This window comes from Lissotriton helveticus, chromosome 8 (assembly GCF_964261635.1).
Source record: "Lissotriton helveticus chromosome 8, aLisHel1.1, whole genome shotgun sequence".
Lineage (NCBI taxonomy): Eukaryota > Metazoa > Chordata > Amphibia > Caudata > Salamandridae > Lissotriton > Lissotriton helveticus.
Window position 1 is genome coordinate 1692085300 of NC_136069.1, and position 21481 is coordinate 1692106780.

General features: G+C 41.6%; 1 protein-coding gene across 1 annotated transcript in view; it reads right to left on the reverse strand.

The window, feature by feature from the left end:
* Positions 1-1015: 1015 nt before the first annotated feature.
* LOC144774109 (extracellular calcium-sensing receptor-like) overlaps positions 1016-21481 on the reverse strand; it is a 36835-nt gene continuing 16369 nt past the window's right edge. The window contains exon 4 of the mRNA XM_078659135.1: positions 1016-1956. Within this exon, the coding sequence (XP_078515261.1) occupies positions 1016-1956 (941 nt within the window). The remainder of the gene's footprint in view (positions 1957-21481) is intronic.

The window sequence follows — 21481 nt, forward strand, 5'->3', positions numbered from 1 at the left end:
CACCATTTGAATTTGGGGTAATCGGATGTGGTTGATTTATTGCCATATTGATGATTAGCTATTTGGTCGGGGGATCAGTGGTCTGGTTGAAAGTACTAACATTGGCCCCTTTTGATGATCCACTACACTCTTAGTCTGAAACCATTGCTAAACTGAGAAACATTTTTTGTTTTGTTCTCTGCAGTGAAATCAGTTAGGGATCTGGGGGAGGGGGCTGCATCGAAGAGGGACTTTTTTGTGTGTAAGAAATGACACAGGTGAGTTGTAACAACTGAGGGAGAAGCTTGCCTGTATGTTCTGTCTATATTGTTGCAGTATCTATGCCAAATGATACTTTGAACACATTTGGAAATGTTTCTTGAGCGGATCGGAGGCAAAGTCCAAACAAAACTCTACATCTATAGAGGACCCATGAAAGTTGATGTTTGTTTTTGGTTTGGAGACTGAATACTGAACTGAGACATTATTACACTGTCCTTCCCCTCCTCATCTCTCTCTTTTCTTTTCCTCACAAATGCAAACACACATACACACACACACCATCTTTCTGTACCCCATTTTGTATTTCTGTCTCACATTATCTCTTATTGTCTTGTATTATCCATTTCAAACTTTCTCACTGTAATACTATATTCTATCTCTTAGTCTCTACCCCAGTTTCACACTTTTTTTTGCAATTTATCTAACTCTGCATCTTTGCCACTCTGTTTCTCTCCCTTATCTCTTATACACTGTCTCTCATACTTGCTTGCACTTGCCCCCCTCTCACTTTCCCTCTCTATCCCTGCCTCTTTCCAGCTCATCTCTTTATTGTAATATTTTCCTCTCCAATATAAACCAAATAAGCTGAAACTCTCTATTTTGCAGCTGCCATTTCAGCTGTGTGTTTGGTAATTCTAGTCTTGCTTAGTTGTTTCTTAGTCCAAGGAGAGATGATTTCACAACAAATTTACATATTTTAATTTCTCTATATCGTCCACTCAATATCCCATAATACTCCAAAGTTGATTAAACATTAGCTCAGGACATCATAACCGTTTTTACATTTATTAGGAAAGTGGTGTTTCCCTACGAGATGCTCCCTTGTGTTTCTGTCAGGCCTCATGATAATAATATAACATTTTGGAAAGAATATGCATCCAAGCAGTCCCAGGCTGGAGGAATTTATGGCAAACACCTCCACGGCCACCATGTACTTCCCCCGTGTGCTCAGGTATGCTGGGATGAAGGAGATCCACACACTGACAAACACCAGCATACTGAAGGTGATCAGCTTGGCCTCGTTGAAGCTTCCAGGGAGATTCCTGGAGAGAAAGGCCACTATAAAGCTGACTGTGGCCAGGAGGCCCATGTATCCCAGCATGCAATAGAAGAAGATGGCATCTCCTTCATTGCATGCAAATATAATCTTTTCTTTACTAGATGCCATGTTCCTTTCTGGAAATGGAGGTGACTTTACCATCCACGTAACACATATTAAGATTTGCACCAATGAGCAGAAGGAAACTATACAAATTGGCATCTTTGACCCCAGCCACTTCCTGGCAGAGCTGCTAGGATGTGTAGCCTTGAAGGCAAGAACAACAAGAACAGTTTTAGCCAGAACAGAGGACACACTAATGGAAAAGATTACTGCAAAGATAGTCTGGCGCAGCATGCAGGTGAGTTTTCTCGGACGGTCAATGAATATGAAGGAGCACAGAAAACAGCACATGAGGGCAACGAGCAGCAGGTAACTGAGCCCACGATTGTTGGCTTTGACGATGGGAGTGTCTCTGTACTTGATGAAGAAGAACAGGATCAATGCAGTGAGCAGGGACAGGAATGCTGCAGAAAGCGTGAGCATTAGGCCCAGTGGTTCATCGAATGCTAGGAACTCAATCAGTTTTTGAATGCATTGGTCACGCCTCTCATTCGGCCACTGGTTTTCAAGACATTTTGAGCATTTCACTGTATCTGAAACAAAAATGGCATTTACATGGTTTTGATATATCATCAGTGAATTGATTACACCAAAAAAGCATCATTGGAAAGGTGTAGACATTGTGTTTTATTTCCAGATTATTAAACAGGTTGACAGTTATCATTTACAGTAGATAGTATATAGAGAGTAAATACTTTTTCTAATTGCTGCTGTTAACCAAATGTTATTTCAACTAAGATGGAGATTTAAAATCAGCAAAAAGATTTCAAGAAAATGTCTATTACTTTCTATTAATACTTAGAATTAAAACATTTATTATATTTGGCCAAAATAGTATTTAACTTTGCATATCTCTCTGAAAAAACATACAGCTGAAGTATAGAGTGCCGGTTCTGGAAACATAATATAAATACATGCCATAGACATTTAATACCATACAACTGAAACATAAATACCAATATATAATGTATGTTTATAGTAACAACCACCATCCTGAAGAAGCACAGACACAGACAATCCTTTAAACCCTCATAGTGCCAATTCTAGACTAAGGTGTACATATAAATCAACGGATGCTTGGTATTTGACCTGGCAGCCTTTTGGGTGGTCTTCACCCAAACCTTCTGGATTCATCCCTCCTACTTTTGCTGATTTCATTTTTATTGACCATATGACTGCTAACCAGTGGTAAAGCACTTGTGCTCTCTACTTTAAACATGACTGAATTGCCCTACAACCAACTGGCATATTTAATGTACTTATTAGCCCCTCCCCATAGTGGTACTAAATTTACTAAATGTACCCAGGGTCTGTTAATTAAATGTTACTAGTGGGTCTCCAACACATATTGTGGCATCCACTTACATAGCCCTTCAACAAGTCTCAGTCCTGCCATGGCAGCTTCTGTGTGAAATTTTAAGCTGGTATTTCGACCTAGGAAAGTAAATCTTTTCCAAGGCCCAAATCTTCCTTTAAATGCATGTATGCGATCCCTAATGTATGCCTGAACATACCAGAGGGCAGACAGCAGTGTATTTAAGAAGTTTGACTTATATTACTGCAAGGCGTAGCTCTCCAATAGCATAGCATTGGGTTGCCTTATTACATTTAATAAGTGATAACTTCTAATTGGGAGCAGGATGATAGGTCACGTTTAATGTCTGAAGAACTGTAATTTAAAACCCCCTTAAATGGTAAAGTCAGATTCTTAGTCATAAATCTAAAAATGGCACTTTTAGAAAGTTGGAGTTTTCTTCTTCTAATCATTTTAGTGCCTGCACCCTGCTCCTGGGTCACAAGACTAGGTGTAGCTGTCAATTGATCTTTGTGTATTGCCTCCTGGCAGTGAGAAAAAAGAAGCTAGGTATTGGTATGATGGGCCACTCTGACTTATCAGAGTGGCCCATCCTGCCAATAAGGTAGTAGAGCTGTCACCTGCCACACTTGCACATCACAAAGCCTCTACCTAGGCACTCTCACAGAGCCAGACAAGCTGGGGCCTCCCTTGGAATTTCAGTATGTCCACAGAATCAGGCCCCAAGTGCAACCTTTCCATATTAACTTCTGAAATATTAGCTTATGCATGTATGTAGATGGCATTTCTGTTGCACAATCCTAAGCAAGAGCCAGTGGAGGGCATTACCTCCCCGAAGACTGACTAGATAGGAGGGAGTTCTTATATAAATCTTACCAGAAAACACCATATGACAGGGGATCCAGCTAAATATTTAAAAATACCTTAGTGTGCCCGGAGGAAATACCTTTACTTAGTGGAACACTAGGTATGGTTAAAAATCAAAATAGGTTGGGTAGTAGAGTACAATGACTCACACCCTACTACTTGCTGACATGTTTCTGTCCATCATTATTAGCCTATAAGGTCTTAGGCATTCATAGGGGCATGTGGACCCTCATGCATGAAATAGTCCTAAATAATCTTCTGTTCAGACTAATTAGGTTTGTCAAGGAGGATTCCTAACTTAGGTCCTACCAGACTATCCTACCTATTAGTAATTAAGTTGAAACTTGCAACCCTAAATTATGGGAGATACCAGCATCATGTTCACAGAAGAAGGGGGGTCCTTTATAGTCACACATCCATGTTACCTACTACAGTCTCCGCGCTGTGCCGTAGAACCTGTGTCCTTTGGCCTCCATATTGCCTGAAATTCCCTTTTGCAGAAAACCCACTTAAAAGCTCCGAAATCCCAAAAAGGCAAGATTGTGTGACCAGAATGATCAGTCTTAATTATTCAACCTAGTTGCTATGTTCACACCCCACTTTGGCTAATATTAAATGAAAATAAGGACTGGCCATCCTCGTTGGGCAATTTCTGACCTGGTAGGGTCTCAAAATCTGGAGGGGCCCTAATTGTAGGTGTTTCTCTGTTTGCACTGAACAACTTCACATCACACTTGTTCTCGCTGCTGTCCGGATTTTTTCTTAAATTTTTATTTTTCCTTATGGGATTGATGGAGTTTATACCTTGGCCTTTCACTCAACTATAGATAGGGCAGACATACTTGAAACAGCAAGTACTAATGACAGAGCACGACTGTGTGATGCAATGGAGGACTGCAACATGCAAGCTATCTGGTGATTGACACAATCATTAGATTATATTACTCTGTTCCATGCTCCTGGAACCTGCACACACATTGTCTACTTTCAGACCTTCAGGACCCCCCTGCCAGAGGTTTATCATTGTTAATTTATTAGAAGCTTATAAACCGAGGGGCGTGGCTAAGCGCCCGTGACGGATGGCAGCAGCGGGGTGAGGCTCCGTCTACATCGGGGGAATTCGGCGGCTCCAGCCCCTCTCTACCGCAATGCTCACCTGCAAACGACAGCGGACCCCTTCCGGCGCCTGATTAACCGCACGCTGTGCACCAGCTCCTCATCCCTGCACGGCGGTCTCCGTTTTGCTTCGGTCGCGGCTCCACCACTGCCGCGACCGCCATCTTGATGCCTCAGCCGGCGCTTGCCTCAGGAGCGCGCCTGACACGTCGTCATCGGTAAAACCGTGCACAGCTCACGGCAACATCCCATAATTGCAGGAAATGACGGCGCTTCATGAATACATGGCCAGGTGACTTTCTTTTTCTTCTAGAATCATTTTATTTCATTTTTATTCGAATTCCAGCATTCTCCTCAGCTTTGGTGGCCATTTTTGCACTTTCTACTGCTTTGTTCATATGCCACCTCTGCTATTCACTTCATATTGATCGGAATGCAACCATTTCTTCTCAATTGCTCCTGACTTGTGTTGGATTTCACTCCACCTCCTCCTGTCACTGACTTTGCTGGGTTTTCCTCATTCTTGCGCTGTATATCTGCTCTACCCATTATTGGAGATTTCTTTTTATTGTCGCTTCCATGGCGGAGGGTCCAGGCAAAACCCCTAAATGCAACTTCGTTAAAAACTCAAAGCTATTCACTGCGTTGGCTCAATTAGAAGCCTCTGCAGGCTCCTCCAGTTGCGACTCTTCTCTCAACATGGACGCCCTCCCCCAGCCTGGAGCGAAAACCACTCCTAAGAGGGTGAAACATAATCCTCCGTCGCCCCCAAAATCACCGACAGCTATTTCCATGGAACTCCTTCTTGAGGAAATACGAGCACTGCGCCCATTTATGGAGGAGACCAACTCAAAGCTGCAAGTTCTAACTGACAATTGGTCGTTAATGGATACCAGAGTTTCTCATGTGGAAAAGACTGTATCCTCTCTCCAGGAAGCCGCTACCAAATCAGTACATATGGATGTGAGGCTCTCCACTCTCCAGAAGCAGGTGGAAGACCTTGAAAACAGGAATAGGCGCAATAACCTGCGTCTTTACGGCCTGAAGGAAGGTTGCGAGGGGAATGACGCCATTGCCTTCTTCAAATCCTTCTTGCCCAAGCTCCTCCATCTTCCTGAAGGTACTTCTCTTAACATTCAACGCGTACATAGGCTTGGTAGAGCTCCTTCCAATACTTCTCCTGCGACAAAGCCAAGAGGCGTCATAATGTACTTTCTTTAGTATACTGATCTGCTGAAGGTTCTTTTTGCGGCTAAAGCAATACCTCACTTGAAATGGTCGGATTCCACCTTGTTTATTGCTCAGGATTACGCCAAAGCTACTGCCTCTCGTCGCAAAGAATTTCTCGACATGAGACCAGAACTGCGGTCCATTGGCGCCAAATATGGACTTTTTCATCCTTGTTTATTCAAAGTTACTTATAATAACAAGACAATGACTTTTGAAGATCCTCTCCGACTACGCAGCTTCCTCAATTCCTGCGGTCCGGCTGATATGGAATTCTCTGGCCCTTCTTCTTCCTTCCCGCCATGACTCTGTTGCTAACATTTCCGGTCTTTCCTGCTGTTTATGATATGTTGTTGTTCCTCTAACGTTATGATATTTCTTCCACAGGTTCCTCAGTTATTACATGACCTTGTCGGTCTCAGTTTGTGCTGGCTTATTTTTGTTCTCCAGTTGTTTAATCTACCGCTTTTCTTCTGTTATTTAGTCGTTTGCTTGTTCTAATCTCACTGTTTTCTTTTTCTCACAGATCATCTCATTGTGTGCCGTCGTGTCTCTCCGATGGGACATCCCGTGACCCCGTTTGCTTGTCCTCCGTTGGTTGGCCTTTCCCCCCTCCTCTCGTCTCTCGTCTCCACTCCTTCCCTTCTGTTTCCTGTTCTTGAACATCCATCCCCCATCACTTATTGTAAGTACTACCCCATGTTTTTCTTATCGCAGTTTTTTCTCTCATGCTCTACCCTTTTAGTACTTCTCTGCCTGTTTTCTTCTGTATACTTTCCTACCTTCATTCCTTTTTTCACTTTTTTCCTTTTCGAATTTTTTGAGGCTTACCTTCACTTTTGCTCTGCACTTTCCCCTTTCATATTTTCTTAATGTCAGTTCGTATTGTCTCTTGGAACGTTAAAGGTTTACATTCGCCCATTAAGAGGCAAAAGATACTTTCTCATTTAGCTAAATTCAATGTTGACATTGCCTTTTTACAGGAAACCCACTTAACTGACAGTGAGGCTGCTAAACTCCAAAGAGGTTGGGTGGGTACGGTTTTTTCTGCCCCTGGTGATGGCAAGAGAAATGGTGTTGTTTTGTTAATTCGTAAATCTTTTACTCATTCAGTGTTACAATCTGACTTTGACCCTGAGGGCAGGTGGTTATTTGTCAAATTATCCTCTAAAGGTGTCCCTTTCTCCTTGCTTAATGTATATGCCCCCACAGGTGGGGATCCTATTTTTTGGAAAGCGTTTGCTTCCCGTATCACCGATTGCATAGATGACAATTTCATTTTAGCAGGTGACTGTAACCTACCATTGGACCCCTTTTTGGATAGGCGCTCCAAATCTTCATTTGTTCCTAATAAATCCCATAAACTTTTTGCCCACGCTATTTCCCAGCACAAATTAATTGATGCGTGGCGGCTTTGTCATCCAACTGACGAAGAGTTTACATTCTACTCCCCGGTTCATCACTCCCAATCCCGTATTGATTATATATTTCTTTCCCACCATATCTCCCAATCCCTTACCCAAGCGGAGATTGGTCCCATAGTTTTTTCTGATCACGCTCCTGTCCTGGTCAACATTGATTTTCTACCGAAATCCAGTGGTCCTAAAAGATGGCGCTTCAACAATACCCTCCTCACTGATCCCAAATTTACCACCTCCTTTATTGAATTCACCAATGAATTTTTTGTTATTAATGAGACCCCATCCATGCCTGCTCACACTGTCTGGGACGCTTTCAAAGCAGCTGCCAGAGATTTTATCCTCAGACATGTTGCGGCAAAACGTAAAATTGCTCGTCAGCGCACTAAAGATCTGCTGTCTCAGATTAAACTCCTAGAGCATTCCTACTATACCTCCCATACTCCGGAGACTCTGACAGCTCTCATCACTGCAAAAATGAATTATAACAAACAATCCACTGATGATGCTTCCCTGTACCTACTGAAATCCAGTTCAAAATTTTATGGTGGGAAAAATAAGGCGGGGAAAATTCTCGCCAATTATTTGAAAGTCAAACAAAATAAGTTAAATGTGGAGTCTGTTTTTGATATCAATTCAGTACTGCAACATAAAGATGCTGACATCCTGGAGGTATTTTCTCACTTCTACTCTGCACTTTATTCTTCTGGCACTCAACCCTCTGCTCACTCTATTTCCACTTTCTTATCCAGCATCCACCCTCCTTCCACCTTTCCTGTTGATTTGACCTCCCTTGAAGCTCCCCTTACCATTCCCGAACTCCGCACTGCACTTCATTCACTTAAAAAGGATAAAGCTCCCGGCCCAGATGGCTTCACCGTCGAATTTTACCAACACTTTGCAAACCTTCTTCTACCCAAACTATTCCACCTTCTTAACTCCTTCAAGACTAGCGATGCCTCCTCAGGTACTTTTTCGGATGCTTACATATGCATCATACCGAAGGAAGGCAAGGATCATCAACATTGCAAGAACTATAGACCGATTTCCCTTGTCAACATTGATTATAAAATATATGCTAAATCTTTGGCCATTAGACTTGATCCTTTTCTCCCAGATCTCCTTGGTCCTGAACAATCGGGTTTTGTTAAGGGTCGTTTTATCTCCGACAACACCAGGCTCCTTTTTAATGTCTTATCTAAATCCCCACGCTTCAATGGTTCCTTAGCTGCTATTGCCCTGGACGCCGAGAAGGCGTTCGATAGGGTAGAATGGTCCTTTCTTTTCTCCGTGTTAAAATGGTTTGGATTTGGCCCTAACTTCATTTCCCTTATTTCCCTCCTTTATGCAAACCCTAGAGCAGCGGTATGTGCCAATGGTCTCATTTCTTCATTTTTCCGTCTCGGTAGAGGAGTTCGACAAGGCTGTCCTCTCTCCCCATTTCTTTTTAACCTTGCCCTGGAACCTTTCTTATCCAGAATACGTCAAAATCCGAACATTCATGGCTTCCCTCTTGCTCAATCGCAAGTTAAACTAGCTGCCTATGCAGATGACATTTTACTCTTTCTTTCGAATCCGTCGGTTTCCGTCCCCGCTTTCCTCGCTGAAGTCCACACTTATTCCCATCTCTCCGGTTATAAGCTCAATAGTGACAAGTGCGAAATCCTGCCTCTCACCAAATTCACTTTTAAACCCGATTTTGCTGCATCCACTTTCACTTGGAGTCCGGCTCATATCAAGTATCTCGGTTTGTACATTACTCCTTCTGTCCCAGATACTATTTCATTATGCCTTACTAAATGCTCTCAAAAATTGTCTGACCTTACTTCTAGATGGCACCCCCTATACCTTTCTTGGTGGGGACGTCTCGACACTATTAAGATGATGCTGTCCCCAATTATCCTCTACACCATTTCTAATTTACCGATTTCCATTCCTGCCAAATTTTTCACTAAAATAAATTCCATACTCTCTGTATTTTTATGGTCTGGTAAGAAACCGCGTATGTCCTTATCGCGTCTCCGCCTCCCCAAATCGGAGGGTGGGGTTAATTTCCCAAATTTTCCTGCTTATCATAAAGCTCTCCTCCTGAAACAGGCAGCCGTTTGGCTTACAGACCCTGCTGACCCCCTTCCTCTATGGGCTGAACTTGAACGCCTTTCTCTTTCTCCTTTTACCTTTGCTGAGTACTTATCCTTCTCGCGCAAGCCCCAATTCCTGTCCAGTCCAATTCATAAACATACCGCGAAACTACTTTTAGCCAAGACTCCGGCCCCTCCCTCCTCTATTACAGAACTTCTCACCACCACAATTTGGTATAATAATAGCATTCTTATCAAATTGACACCCTTTTACTGGAAAACTTGGCGGCAGCGTGGTTTAATCTGGGTTTCCCAACTTTTCACTGGATCTGCCTTCACCCCTTTTCCAACTCTTCGTCAACTCTTCTCTCTCCCTGCCTCCTTTGTTCATAAATACACCCTACTCAAAAATGCAGTTATGTCTGCCTATGACTCTCTCTCTAACTCTAATTCGACTACACCCCCTATCACTCCCGTCTCTTCTCTACACACTCAACTACGCTCTCACCCATCAGCATCCTCCATATACCATTCCTTTTACGATCCCCCATCACCTAGGCCTAAATCCAACATTGAGGAGCAATGGGAATCTGATCTTGATGTCTCGTGGCCCACATCCCTGTGGGACAAAATATGGACCAAACTACGCAAATCTTCCAGGGCAGCCTCTCTCACGCAAACCCTTTTTTTCCTCTACAACCGCCTTCTTTACACGCCATCTCTCCTCCACAAACGTTTCCCCCTGACCTCCGACCTCTGCTGGTCTTGCTCTAACCCCAATGCCTCACTCTTTCATATGCTTTTCACATGTCCTCCCACGCATGCTTTCTGGACTAAAGTCTGGAATCAAATTAACTCTATCTTTCATACCTCCATCCCCTTTTCTATCACTGACATTTTCCTTGGTTCACTTTCCTCTTCTTGGATTGATGTTGATGCAAATGTTCATATTGTTGATTTATTATTGGCTGTTGCGTTCCAGCAAATTACTGTTAATTGGAAAGACTCCAAGGGCATTACTTTTAAAGCTTGGTGGTTTAATGTATGTTACAACCACAGACTAGATACTGCATTTGTTTACCCCACCTCCCTGGCTCCGAAAAGACTTGCATTATGGCTCCCCGTTACCCTTTACCTAGATGCATGTGCCCAGCGCTCCGTTCACATATCCCCAGTTCAACAAGAAGTTTCGAAACCCCCTTGAACCCCCTTGAATAACCTTTTGTTCCTTCTTATTCATTAATGATTATTTATTTGCATATTTGTGCATTGCCTCTAATGTTATGTAGATTCAATTATTGTACTTTTTAAAGTTTTAGCCTCATGGTTATCTCCCTGTATTTTTATCCTCCCTCTCCTCCCTTTCCTTTTTGTCCCTCCCCTCATTTTATTTCATCACACTTCTTATAATGCTCTCAGTTAATATTCATGCTATTCTTATAGTTTTCTCTTTGTATATTATGTTGCCATTATTCAATTATTTTAATAAACTTTTCTTTGAACTAGAGAAGCTTATAAACCACTCACAAGCCTTACTGCATTGGACTCAGCTCTCCTGGGTCATCTATCAAATCCCTCGCCCACCTTTACAATCAGCTTTGCCCTCCCCAAGTGCTTCAGAACCTGCAGAATAGAATTTTGTCCAAAAATATGTTTTTACATTAAGAGCCAAACACACTTTGTATAGAATAAAGCGACATCATTATGGGCAATTGAGGCAGATGTAAGTTAATTCAGCTATTCCTGCCACTCATGTTTAACAAGGCACCATCTGCTCACACCCTTTCAAGATCACAAAGTCATTTACTGCTCTATCACTGATCTGCACCATGCCTTTCTATCTGATAGCACAGCCTCAGAGAAATCATTCTTGTCCCCCATTGGGATGCCCAAACAATGCTCCAAGCAATGGGAGAGACATCTTGGGAGATGGTATCATTGCTGATTAAATGTTTTCGATGATCTGAACCTCCTTTTTGACCAGGAGAGATCGACTTGCAAAGTGAATTCAATAACATAAGTGATAAGTAACACCAAAAAGACGGTGGTCCAGGCACTTGTAACATCTTGCCTGGATTATTTTTTTTGGGGTCTAACAGAGATGCACTTCGCAAGCTTCAGGTGGTGCAAAATTCTGCAGGCCGATTGCTCTGTGGACTTCCCAGAATGTCCAACACGGGTAACGCTCTGAGAGAACTACATTGGCTTAAAGTACAAAATCGTATAACATTTAAGGCCCTGTGTTACATGTTCAGAATTAAGATTGGTTCTGCTCCTAAATACTTACAAGATCTGGTACGCCCTTACCATCACTCTTGACTTCTTCGCTCATCTGCGGATGAGCTTTTTGTGATTCCTAGGATTAAGCTGTCGAGAGTGGGTGGTCGTTCCTTCTCTCTACTGGGACCCACTTTGTGGAATTCCTTGCCTGCTGTAATGAGGAGGGAGAAGCTGCTTCCCAACTTTGGTAAGCAATTAAAAACTTGTTTTTTTAATCAATATTGCTAATGCTAGATCACTGTTGTGCTTCTGTTGGCTTGCACTGGGAAACCATTGTTCGGTTGCTGTGCGCATTATAAAAATAAATTGACTTGCGAAGTGAATTCAATAATGTAAGTACGCCGTGTTTGACACTCCTGCTGTAAGATGTCTTCAAAGAGCATCACTCTTTAGATCTCACCACTGTGATATTACTGATCCAAAAGCCATGCAAATATCTTCTTCAGTGTGCCAGCCATCAGACTATATAACCTATTAATATTGCTGTCAAAGGACCATCTAAGAGCTGTACTTATTCATAATTCACAAGTAGGCCAAGTCCCTGGACTCTACCCCAGAAATCACCTCTGGAGCCTCTTGCACCTGCTTGTGGAGGTGCAAGATGTATAGAAGACGTCATCACATTTTTTACCACGTCATGTAGGGACATTTCTTCAGAACTTGAGAGACAGCTACTAAGGGTTAGAATTTCTGATCCAAAGTCGAAAGGCTGAAAACTGCTACAAAAGCCAAAATCATTGGTGTTTGTTTTTTAACTAGAAATTACTTTGCAAGCTCAATGCCATGAGACAAAATTATCCTTTATACCCACTTCTCTTCTTCCTTTCCCCCAATCACTAACTGTAGCAATCTGCCAAACCTTGGTTTCTAAAGGGATACCTGTGTGCAGGTGAGAACAAGTCCCTTGTCGATAAGGATAATATCCTGCTCAGGCTCTCCAACCCTAGCCACCTCACTACCGAGTTTCATGGCTCAATTGCAGACTTATTGGCTTTTCCAGAGTTCAGTACTGACTGGGATTAAGTTGAGATTCTTCCCAGGTCTAGATTCACCACTAGGGCAGTGATGGGTAATTCCGAGTGAAAATAGTGGCAACAAAATACATTTTTTGAAGCCGTCATTAACAAAGGTCTTAAACAAAGTTGATAGATGGTCTAGAATCCCTTTCATTTTTTGTTTGCTTTACCCTCAGTGTATCAGGGGTTCACAATGATCTGTTATATCAGTCCCTTGACATGCATTGGAGCATATTGCAAGTGCCCTTTCTTTTATAACCTTATTTGTTATTGCTTCTAGGGATCAAGAATTGCAAAGTTGGTGTAAATTCAAGAATTGCATAAACAAAATATATCCACCAAAGCAGAGCATAATACCACATTTTGGTGGTGGTTGTACAGCCAAAGGAAACCCCATAAGTAGAATGTCTGCTGAAACATGCATGCACCACAAATATGTCTCTTGTAATAAGATACACTGTCAGTTTGCAACTATCCCCATCACAAATGCCTGCCCCCATCAAAAACTTGTAAGGCTTGACTATTTTTTGGTACCACGGTCAATGTTGGTGGGGGCTAAAATTCAGGTGTACCAACGTATAACCTCGGACCATGACCCTCTTGTAGTGAAGTCTAATAATTGGCAGGACGGGAATCAAACCCCGTGCTTTCTCCTTTGATAGGACATTTTTGTGTGATATTTGTCAATACATTTAAAAATTGGATTAAACATTTCTTTAATATTAATCTGAATACCGCAGCGATAGGATGTGTGTGGGCTGCCTTTAAGGTCACTTTTAGGGGGGGGGTGCTTAGTTATGGTTTATACAAACAAAAGCAATTACGCACTGCATTACTGGAATTATATGCAGCACTAACGTTGGCAGAAGAGAAGCTGGTCATAGATATACATGGGGGTTTGGATATTACAGATTCACTAACTGAAGTAGCCCCCTGTAAGGCTAAGATCAATATGTATTGGAGCACAGAGACGGGCAAGCAATATATGACTAAAAAACACTTGAATTATAAGTATGGGGAATCTTGTGGACGGTGCCTCGCTCAGAAACTAAGAACTAAAGAGGCGGCCCGGAGGATTAGTGCAATTAGAAATATTCAGGGGGATCTTATAGAGACAGATGCGGGGATCCTGGAAGTATTTCAGGAGTTTTATGAGAATCTATATAAAGGGGAAGATTATGACAAACAAGTGGGTGAGGCTTTGGCCTTGCACTTCTGTGATCACAACCTTAATGAACAAGAGGCCGATCTCCTTGAGACCCCTATAACTTTGGAGGAAGTGGAGCGAGCCATTATTAGCTTGGCACCGGGAAAGGCTGCTGGGCCGGATAAGCTCCCACTCGAAATCTATACATTTTTCTTTGATTGTTTGAAACTGGATATGTTGGCTACGTTCAGGCAGGCACAGATGGGTTCCCCTCCTAGCTCATGGGATGAGGCAAGCATTATAGTGTTAAAAAAAAGATAAGCCTGCGGATAATCCAGCCTCATATCATCCTATATCTTTACTAAACACGGACAGTAAGATCTATTCGAAAATCCTCGTGACCTGGTTAGCCGAGGTTATATTCCCGTTGGTATCCAAAAGACAACACCGCTTTATTCATCAACGAGGGACGATTAATCACATTAATAGGGTGGTGACACTAATGGATATTGCTAATACCACGGGGTGTCCCTTTAGTCTTATACTATTAGATGCCGAAAAGGCTTTTGACCGGGTCGCATGGGGATTTTTGTGGGTAGTGCTACAACATCGGGGGTTCCGACCTAATTTCATTTGAGCCATACAAATGCTCTATTGGCAACCTATAGCACGTACTTGCACCATGGGCTAAGAATGTAGCCCGGTGCATATTTTCCGTTGCACAAGGCAGGGATGCCCCTGCTCCCCTTTACTGTTTTCGTTATATATAGACCCACTCATCAAAATGCTTGAGGCTAGCTGTAGGCTTGAACCTGTGATATGGCAACAAGAATACTATTGGGTTCTGGCATATGCAGATGATGTGGCCGGAATCCCAATACTGCTATTCTAGAAATTGAGTTGTTATCATCACAATTTGGAGCTGTTTCTGGCTATAAGCTTAACGCTGCTAACACTCAAATACTTTGTGTTAATATTACATCATGTATGGATCAACAGGTAGTGCAGAAAGTGAGTTATTTAGGGATTAAACTGCGGGCTTGTTTAAATACACTAGTCGAGGCCAATTGGTCATCTCTACTGAATGATGTAAAGAAGCAACTGGACAGATTAGAATGCTTGCATCTATCTACGGTAGGGCGATGTAATGTTCTTAAAATGACCGTCCTACCTAAAATTCTGCACTTCCTGAGAGCTGTCCCACTGGAGATACCTCGGGCTAATCTTGCGCGGTTACAATCTCTATGTTCTACCGCAAAAAGGCCGTTTGCGATTTGCAAAAGGCTTGATACATACGGCCCATAGTCCCTTAACTGCTGCGGCACTTCTCCCGTCGATATTTTGGGATCAAATAGTAGATCAGTGGCGAATCAAAGGGGTTCAAACAATTGGAGATTTATATTGTGACAGGGATTTGATGTCTTTTGAAATGTTAATGGAGAAGTTTCAAATTTGCCGCTGTGATTTTTTAAAATATCTTCAAATCTGTGATTATTTGTATAAACATCATTGGAATATATATAAAAAAACAGTAATTGAAGCTGTGGGCAAGAATTCTCGTATTGGTGATTTGTACTTATTATTATTAAATACCAGGGGTTACGACTTAAATATTCACAGTTTAAAATGGGACACTTGGCTTGGCTGGCCTGGGACCCGGATAGAAACTTCTTTTGACTTGGCTGGAAGACTATTCTTGGCCGCTAATCTCCGTACACAACATTATAAGACCATCTTTAATTTATATTATACACCAGCTATAATGCTTAAGTGGGGAGATACTAATGACGGGAAATGCTTTCGATGTCAGTCCGATGAAGCTGATATACAACACATTTTTTATTCATGTATTCATGTATGCATTTAAACAGTTTATTTGAGCATGTTGAGAAATTTTTGGAGGAGATATTGGGTGGGACGGTACGATTGTCTAATGCTCATGTGTTATTCGGGATAGATGAGGAAACTGAGAGAGATTCAGTTATATTTAAACATAAATATTTGATATTCTTGGCTATGACTGTAATAAGGTTATGTATTACCTCAATGTGGCTGCAGAAGGATACACCATCTTTTGAAGTGTGGAGGGCCAGATTCCTGGCATCCTTCAATATTGAACATTCGTTATATGCTTTGAAAGTTAAACGGAAAAAGAAACTTGATTTTGAAATTTGTGGACCATTGGTAACCTACATGAGCTTATAAATTGGTAACCTACATGAGCTTTGTGTTTCTTGTCTTCATCTCTCCTCTTCTTTACTTATGCTTTAATTATGATCTGTATTAATGTAGGAAATTATCTACTGCTGATTGATGTACTATGTTATGAATATGTTTTTTTCCTTATTGCTGCTTTTTTTTTGTACGATCATGGATTCACAATAAAATAATTTTTTTTTAAAACAAAAAAAACTTTTCTGCCTTTTACATTACGCAGGACAGGCTTTTTGTGTTAAATATGACAATGTGGCAGCAGGTTTTCGGCTCTCAATAGGTTAAAATTATGACCACATTCGTTAGTGATTTTATTATAAACCAACAGAAGGAGACTACGTGGAGATAGCATGGTATAATTTTGGCAGATTAGCACAAGTCAATCAGCTGTTATTTTACACCAGAAGCAATTACCATTTTTGATAGGTTTGCTGTTGCACCCAACCTCCCACATTTGTTCTTCAAACTGCCTTTCAACATGAATGTATATAGGAATGTTCCTGTAATGCCAGTCATTCCCATTGGTAAACCTTGTGCTATAGTTCAGGGAAAAGTTACCTGTCTTACATGGATGGTTAGAGCCCTTCCACTCTAAACTGAATGACTATCAAGGAAGCAGCTGTTTCATTTGAAATATTAGAACAAAAAACCTGCTTGCCTTCTATCCTTTACTGTGCACTCTCATGTATAAATATGATGTCTTCCATCAGCACTGGTTTAGTTGTTTCTGCTGTTGTTATTTTTTGGTGCATTCAAATTTGTATGTTTTTTAAAAAAAATGTATGTACAATATGGATTGAAAATGTTAACAGGATCACTGACTGCTACCAAAATCAAATTGACTGGGTATGACATTTTGTTTAACAATGAGGTGGGTGTTACAAAAAGCACCACAAAAAGTTTTGGATTCTACAAGGTCTTATGGGGGTAAAAACTATGTGAAATAATTGGTCATTTTCCATAGCCCTGTTATTACTGATGAAACTTACATTTCATTCTTCCTTATATTATTTGTTGTTTGCCATTTGTGTTTGTCATCCATGTTGATTCTTTAACTTTTGGGTTCTTACTCCCTTTATAATGTTGTCTTTCTTATCATTCCTACCATTAGGTTGTTCATTCATCAATTAATACAATGTAAAATATTGTAACTAATTTAGAAAGATATCTTTTTTGCATATGTACCTCTATTATATGAAACAAAAAACATACTAATGGATAGGCTTGCAATCTAATGTCTTTGTTCACCCTAAAGATGGCAGGGTATGCCCAGACATGGGTCCCTTGCTCACTATGCCACTGGATTCAAGCTAGCCTGGCAGACTAAGGGTGTTACCCAGAAACCCGTCCCAGGATGCTTGTTTCCAGTTCAGGGTAGACCTGACTAGGTAGTTCGGGCTGGACTGTTCCCATGAGGCACAGGGTCAAGACTGATTTGCATATAGCTGTATCTGAACTGGGGTGGTGAAGTGAGCTAAAGAATGATGATGGATTTAACCCATATCTGTGACTGGGAGTGAGTGTCTGAAAACGTTCAGCGCTCTGTCCATCATCTCCTTGTGTTTGCTTTGCAATCTAATGACTCCATGCATGTGCCAACATGTTCTTGAGCTCCTGGTCTGTATTCTAGGAGCACAGAACTCCATTTGTCTAACTGAGTGTGAATGATCCACCTCTTCCTCCTAGGACATCCCCTAGGACAACACCTGGACACTCGGGATATAAGGAAATTGTAAGGCCTCAAACTCAGCTCCAACAAGGGGGTTGTTCAATTTGGGAAGATGAGCCAGCATAATGTGATAAGATTTACGAGAACAAGAGTTTGTTTTGAGAATGACTACAAAACCTCATTTGCTGCTGGAGATATTCAAACAAAAAAAATCTAACATATTGAATAAGACCTTATCCTGTCAGACATCAAGCCTGTGCCTGAGGATCACAAACTAACATCTGCTTACCTTTAGGAAACAATCTGCTAAAAGGATCTTATCTAAAAGAATCAATGAAGTTCCTTTCACCCTGCTGCATTAGCTTATATCTTCACCTTTGCTGTATTCCTTGTTCCCTGTTGTTCTCTGGTAACCAACGGGACAACCCTGAAGCTGGCCCGCTCAAGACAATTGATGTCTGGAGCCATCCATGAAAGAGGAAAAAGAGGATAGATAAAATAACAAAAAGAGTAGCACTCTCCTGATCCAATAAGAGATGCTACCAGGAATACTGTGCACAACAAACCTCAGACACTTTCAGAAGCTATCACCAGTACCTCCTTTTTTACAACATAGGTAGACTGGAAGCTCCACTTGGCATGGCAGCTCACAGAAACACCTTGGGGCAGACAGTATGCTGAACTGAAGGATCTTAAGGATCTTAAACAAACATTTTCCAAGTTGAACTTTACTATGCAGACTTGTCTGCCACCGGGTGGAGAGCTCTGTGTGGTCAAGTATATGGAACATTTCTGTATACTGTAACATGCGGAGCTCTCCACTCCAACTACATTTTCTCCCTGTGGGAAAGTAAATGGAAGTTTTCTCTGTACTTTGTATTATAGAATATACTCTCCAACTGCAGTCTCCCTCTGATACCATTTGCAGAAGAGTGAGAAAAAGTGTTTTCAACTTGAAAGAATATATTATTTAAAATATTTTAAATTATATTTACATTATTTTTCTCAAGTTTAAATTAAATAGTAAACACAACTATAGTATTGCTTATTATAACGCATAAACAATTATTACATGTATTATATTAGAAATAATGTATTATATTTAATAAAATGAAATGTTACATTAATTTTTCAATGTAAGAAAACATATTAAAATACTTCATAATTATATATATGTACTATTTTCATATGCATATATTCATTTAAAATTAAATGGTATGTATTTATATTTTAACTATATAAATCAATATAATTTTATGTGACATTATTTCATATGGGTTTTTATTTACCCTAAGTCAATTGATTTTTTTATGGAGGGTGTTGCAGCACCAGAGATTGGCCCTTAGTGGTGCTGGATACACTTAAGCTCTGGGGTGGAGAAATGTACTACCATTGTGGGTCACTGTGTGACTGTGGTAATTTCGGAACTGCAGTTTGTGAATAGGAATTGGCTCACTCTTTTGTGGGCTGGTAGATGTCCCTCCCTAAACCCCTCACTGGCCCTCACTTAACCCCTCCTTACTCCTTCCTATTGCTCCCCAATTAAAATTAAATATTCCCTATTTTGCAGCTTCTTCCTTCATTCTCTCCACATTACTACTAAAATGTATACACGTGTGCAGAGACTACGCACTCGAGGTGGAGATATCTAAACAGAAAAAGATAGGAGAGGCATACTACAAAATGTACTTTGTAGCTAGGCCCCAACATGAATTAGTATTATTTCTAGTCTTGAGAGAGATCTAGGCACATGGACTAGAAAGGGTGAAACACGTGCCTGCACAAGAGGTAAGAGAATATTATGTCTGGCAAATTCTGTAAATGGCATAATGAATATGTTTTGAAACGCACTGGTTTGAATAGTACCCCTTAGGTTGAAGGTCAATCTTTCTAAGTATGAGTTGTAAACATGTTGGCCAAGATTCACAAAGGTTTAGCGCTGGGTTAGTGTTACATTTATAATGCTAAATTAACGCTAACACTTTTTGGGAATTAGCAAACCAACGCAAGTTGGTATGTGCGTTGGTTTGTATGGAAAAGTAATGCAAAGCAGCACATTAATTTGCATCAAAGGGGCGTTACATGGGTGGTACGTGGACATTCCTGTTCAACCTCCCATGCTTGTTGATGCTAAACCTTATCTAGTAACAATGGTAAACAGGGTTTAGAGAAAAGCTGCTGGAAAGCAGGCGTTAAAAGGAGAAATGTTTTCATTTCTTCATGCTTTTCTGACTTTGCATGTGTGCTGCACTGTGCAGCACATAGACAAAGCAGGAAAGGATTTAAACTTATCTAGCCAAAGTATTTTGCATAGGAAGGATTCTTCCTGTACAACACCTATGGTAGACTGAGGAACACACCCTAGCACTATGGTGCTAAGGTGTGGGCCTAGAGCATGGCAGCATAAATCACTGACTGTGCTAGGAGGGAGTAGAGAGCCATATCACTGTGAGTATGGCACTCTACTGCTCTCCCTGTCACACAACACAGCGCAGCCTCTTTGAGTGGTGCTCTGCATTGCATGACACCTTTGTGAATCTGAGCCTGTGTATAAACCTGATGATAATGTCTATCCCATCTGTGGGTACTTAGGCACATCACTATACCGTTAGTAAGTTTCAGTCTCTTACTTATAAATGGGCAAGATTGGTACAGAATCTAACACCTTGCATTTTTACCTTGAGATCAATTTTTTTTAATGTAATACATCACATGATTTTACCCTCCAAGTTACCTTCATGCTTTCCACACCACACCAGACTATCGATGCAGAAGTTTACAATCTCAGATTAGGATTTTCCCCACACTGAATAATTAGACTGAACGTCCACATGAGCAGATCCCCATCATTAAGATGCAGAACAAGGTCTAATCTGACAGGGAATGTTGATATTGTTCACCTCCATGTACTTTGCAGGGTGGCTTCCTCAAGTTTCAGGAGGCCGCTGTTATGGGGAAAATTTATCAAGGTTTTGTGTCGTCCTTGTGCCAAAAACTAGATGCGATTTAACAAGCCACGCAAGTCCACCTTGCATGGCTCTGAGCGTCTTAACCCCTTCGCTGCGGCGGCTATTCCGCCGCAGCGCTAAGGTGGAGGCGGGATTGCACGGCGGTCCCGTGCTCATGACGGAACCGCTCCGTCACGGCCCTAAGGTGAGCTGTGCTTGTGACGGAACGGTTCCATTACGGACCCGCCCACCCATTAGAACGTTAGCGCAGGCGCGGATTTCGCGCCACGCAGGCGCGGCGAGCTGGCCGTGACGGAACCGTTCCGTTACCAGCAGAGCCCACCCGAGGCTCGTGACAGAACGGTTCCGTCATGAGCATGGGAGGGGTTAATAAATCTAGAGTAGCACAACCCAGGGCAAGTCAACGCCGGCAGCAGGGAGGTGTGCCCTGGGTGGAGCGTGGGTATTCCCACGCATCCACCCATGGATTTAGCCGCATTCCCAGATTTACCACTACTGTTTCCCAGGGAAGGCGTAACGAGGAGAAATATGTTAGTTTTTCCTAATTTTTCCTTTTTCTGAGTGCTCCATTCTGCAACACACATAGAAAGAGGAAATGCCTCAGAAGATTGTTTTTGTGAAGGAAGGTACTTTGTGCACTAGTGCTGAGAAATTACAAGAATGTGCTGTAAAATGTTAAGCGCTGTGCATTCCTGTGCATTCCTTCTCTTTCCTGCTCTTTCCCGGTCATGGAGGCTTG